The sequence below is a fragment of the Egretta garzetta genome, unplaced genomic scaffold, assembly GCF_000687185.1.
Source record: "Egretta garzetta isolate BGI_Z169 unplaced genomic scaffold, ASM68718v1 scaffold570, whole genome shotgun sequence".
Classification (NCBI taxonomy): domain Eukaryota; kingdom Metazoa; phylum Chordata; class Aves; order Pelecaniformes; family Ardeidae; genus Egretta; species Egretta garzetta.
The window spans coordinates 240,562-244,830 of record NW_009258485.1 but is presented as its reverse complement, the minus strand read 5'-3'; the positions used below and the strand labels follow the sequence as shown (position 1 = coordinate 244,830).

General features: G+C 40.8%; 1 protein-coding gene across 4 annotated transcripts in view; it reads right to left on the bottom strand.

The window, feature by feature from the left end:
* LOC104131806 (catenin alpha-2) overlaps positions 1 to 4,269 on the bottom strand; it is a 468,889-nt gene that overhangs the window by 389,872 nt on the left and 74,748 nt on the right. For all 4 annotated transcript variants that reach the window (XM_009645015.2, XM_009645023.2, XM_009645031.2 and 1 more), the window contains exon 3: positions 3,242 to 3,408. In XM_009645015.2, the coding sequence (XP_009643310.1) occupies positions 3,242 to 3,408 (167 nt within the window). The remainder of the gene's footprint in view (positions 1 to 3,241; positions 3,409 to 4,269) is intronic.

Here is a 4,269-nt window from a genome sequence, read left to right as displayed (position 1 = left end):
GAGGTGGGGGTCGGCCTCTTCTCCTTGGTAACAGATGATAGGACGAGGGGGAATGGTTTGAAGCTGCGCCAGGGCAGGTTTAGGTTAGATATTAGGAAAAACTTCTTCACTGAAAGGGTTGTTAGGCTCTGGAATGGGCTGCCCAGGGAGGTGGTCGAGTCCCCATCCCTGGAGGTATTTAAAAGAAGGATAGATGAGGTGCTTGGGGACAGGGTTTAGTGGTCGGGTGGCAGGGTTAGGTTAAAGGTTGGACTCGATGATCTCAAAGGTCTTTTCCAACCAAAGCGATTCTATGATTCTATGATTCTATATTTTTATTTTGAGCTTTTACCTGCTTACTGCGGGTTTACAAATTACACAGGGCACTAGAGTGGCAAACCCATACATGGCTATTAGAAAATGTATAACTAAAGCCCATAAACCCATAGCTGTTATGTTGGAAATTTTAATCTAGCCTGAGTTGTAAGCTACCCCTTATTCAGAATCTAATTACCTCTTCTTTTACTCTTAAGAAGAGCAGTTTTTGAAGCTGAACTATCCGACTGCCTTACCCATTAACTCAAATGACAGAAGCATCACTGTATTAACGAATTTGTTCTTGCAGGATTCCTTGCAAAATATCAACATCTTCCTTTCATATCAAGGAGCATTTATGTGAACCTACCTGAAACTTTCAGGTTTCACACGTTTGTAATGACAAGCACAGGCATGACAAGCCGATTGGCATTTTTGTCAGCCCTGCCACCTACCTATTAAATAAAACGGCTAAAGAATTTATTACGGATTCCACTCTGATAATCAGATTTTGGAAGATGTTGATCATACTCTTTCATAGAAACATAGAATCATAGAATCGTTTAGGTTGGCAAAGACCTTTAAGATCATCAAGCCCACCCGTTCCCCTACCCCTGCCATCCCACCACTAAACCCTGGCCCTAAGCACCGCGTCTGCCCAGCTTTTAAATCCCCCCAGGGGTGGGGACTCAACCCCTTCCCTGGGCAGCGCAGGAGTGTCAGTCTGGGCTCAAGCCCATGACATTTCAAAATGAAGAAACTGGTTATGAGAAGTATTTGAAAGGCCATGATCACAACCCCCTTTTTTAGTCTAATTTCTTTTACAAATTCATGTTGGAGCAGGTTCTCTATCCTCAAAACCCCCACGACTTCCCTCACCTGTATAGATGTGTTCCTCTGATTAACTATCACGTAATTAATTACAATAGACTCAGAACTCTATATGTGCGTGACCACATACTATATCCATATATGCTATGAGTATTGCACAAGCTTCACTGCAATAAGCACTATTACTAATTATAGTAAAGCAAAAGAGAATCTGAAAGAAACGTCCTTCCAGAAAGCATCTGCTATTATTTGCTCAAAAAAAAAAAAAAAAAAAAAAAAAAAATGCACTATTCCCCATAAAATGTGAAGCATAGCTCACTCCTGTGACATGCTTTCAGCAAAAACTGATTACAGCACGTTTCAGTAGAAATCTGGCTTCATAATTTGGACACACAGAATGACATTTGTTTATTCATTTTATGCTTTGCTTACACCAGCCTTTGAATGTTACCTTTGAGTCAATACAAGAGCTGTCCCTTCACCAATTTTGTGCAATAGAAACACTTTTTTTTTCCTAGTAATTTAATTTTGTTCATCTAAAATTAGTTTCCATTATAAAATGGTAAGAGAAAAATATTTACACTGTCAATCCTCAGAAATAAAATTACCCTTTTTCACCTGAAAAAAAAAAAAAAAAATCAAATTTAAGGCTCATAAGTAGATTTTTGCTAAAAATAACCAGGCTTCGTGGAAACAGGATTCATAATAACATCTGATAACGGCAGAGATTACAAACCACCTTGCCATACACTGCCCTTGTAAATCTAGGGTGCAAACTGTGTAAGTAAATACACCCACTTCCAAACCAACATTGGACATTTGTGTTTTGAATAGCAAAGTACACTGCTGTAACAGAAGGGAGAAATCTCAGATGTGAGAACAACATTTTTGATCGCCTATGTAAGACCTTGAACCTGAATTTTAATCATAATGTTTAAAAAAATCTTGCTTATAATATATTAAAGTGTTAGTCTCGCTAGCAAAGGATTACCTGATTTACAGCTGCATGGATTATTTTAGCGGGGAAACCAAATTAAAAGCATGTTCGAGAGAGACAATGCTTACACCGCTCGTAATCAGGGCCAAATGCTGGCAATTACGAGAGCTGCGTTCTGCGCGGCAGAGCAGAGCCCACTCAAATCTGTGCAGAAAACTCAGCCTTTTTCATGAGGAAAACTGTTTTCAAACTATTTCGCTTATCTGCACAGTTTGCAAGCTGAAGGGTTCTCGCTGTTTTCCCAGAACATACTATTGGTGTGCAGTTACACTGTCAAAAAGACAAAAAAAAAAAAAAAAAAAAAGAAAATACTTTTTGGACAGTTATTAAAAAGAAGTAACTGCATCGTCTCTGCTAAATTCCCACATGCACTCTGCAGGCTTTAAATATTCTGTATATGGGTTTCTGCAAAATTTTATTTCGTTTCAGAGGTTTTCTCTTATTTGTTTATGCAATAAAAGAAAAGAAGTCCAATAACTAGCAAAAAAAAAAAACCAAAAAAATTCATTTCCCAGTTTCAACTGCAAAGTCTGTTAATACTCGTGTATAAAACCACCGGTGTTGGCAGCCAAAGTGAATACAAATCCACACCAATCTGGCAATCTTTAATTCCTCTTGATTCTATTTCTCCTCTTTGACGACTGGTTAGACACTTGTACCGTTGTCTCATTCCGAATTAAAGATTCAGCCTTTAGATACATCCAGAAGTCGTGCAGAGAGGGGGGAAAAAAAAAATTAGAACAACCGTAATACCTAAACTCTGCCACAAGAGAGCGATACTTTACAAGTTGTGAGTTAGCAAACCATCTGGGTAACGGGCAAGGTGAGTTCAGTAAATCCATCTGAGCAGTGCGAAGAGCTGCTTAACAGCAGTACCAGTCCAGACACTCAGGATACCTGATAATTTTTACATTAAGTCTCTGAAAATTAATTTCTGCAAAATTAGAAAATGAATAAGACTCATGTAGGAATGTGTCATCTCCTACTTCTTGTTCAGCACTTCAAGAAAAAAACCAGTGAAATAGAGAAATGTGAGCAGTGACACCCATTACTGCTATGTTCCCTGTTTTTCTACGCACCAAACATGCAAAAAGAATACGAAATAGTACAAATGCATACAATTTTCAGGTGTGATAGAAGCCTCATGACATCAGCCATATCAGCCAGGATGAGCAAGCGAGTGACAGCAGAAAGCAAGGCACGCGCAGCCCGCACCATGGTGCCCCGTTTCACGGAGGAGCATGGGTCGTCAGCAAACTCCGAAGAGGCGATTCTCATCGTTTCTCCTAGAATTGAAAAAAAAAAATGTAATTAAAGATAGGTTTTACACTTGTACTTTTTTTTTTTTTCCCCAGACAGTAGAAACGAGTCACTAAATAAACTACCCACTGTTAGGAAAAATATAATGGCTTAAGTTACTGAATGTTGAATTGCTCAGGAAAAATATTTTTTTTAAAAATACGTGCAGCAACTGCCTCGATAATCTCTGCCTTTTTTTCTTTATTCCCAAACTGTTGTTCTTTTAGAGCAGTCACCTGTAAAAATTAAAAAGGAAACCAAAACACCAAGACAGACTGCTGAGTGCAACCAGCACAACGTAAGAAAACCAGCAGTGTGTGGTAGAGCAATACCGAACTCACCTGTACTGGTAGGGAGGAAGGGGCAGAGCACCCCAACAGTATCATCCCCATTACAGCTCTCTACAATTCTGCCTCCAAACTACACTTTCCCTTGACTCCCACTACCCAGTCCTCGCCTTCTTGCTCAGATAATTACTCTGCTTTCCTCCAGCTAGAAGAGTTATCACTCCTACTAGAGGGGTGTTTTTTATTATTTTTTTTCTCAATCATAGAAGCATGGAATCACTTAGGTTGGAAAAGACCTTTAAGACCTTTAGAGTCCAACCGTTCCCCTACCCTTGCCATCCCACCCCCAAACCCTGGCCCTCAGCACCTCATCTGCCCGGCTGTTAAATCCCCCCAGGGCTGGGGACCTGACCCCTTCCCTGGGCAGCCCCTTCCAGTGCCTGACAGCCCCAAGGGGAAGGAATTGTTCCTGATGCCCAACCTCACCCTGCCCTGGCACAACTTGAGGCCGGTGCCCCTCGTCCCATCGCCCCTTCCCTGGGAGCAGAGCCCGACCCCCCC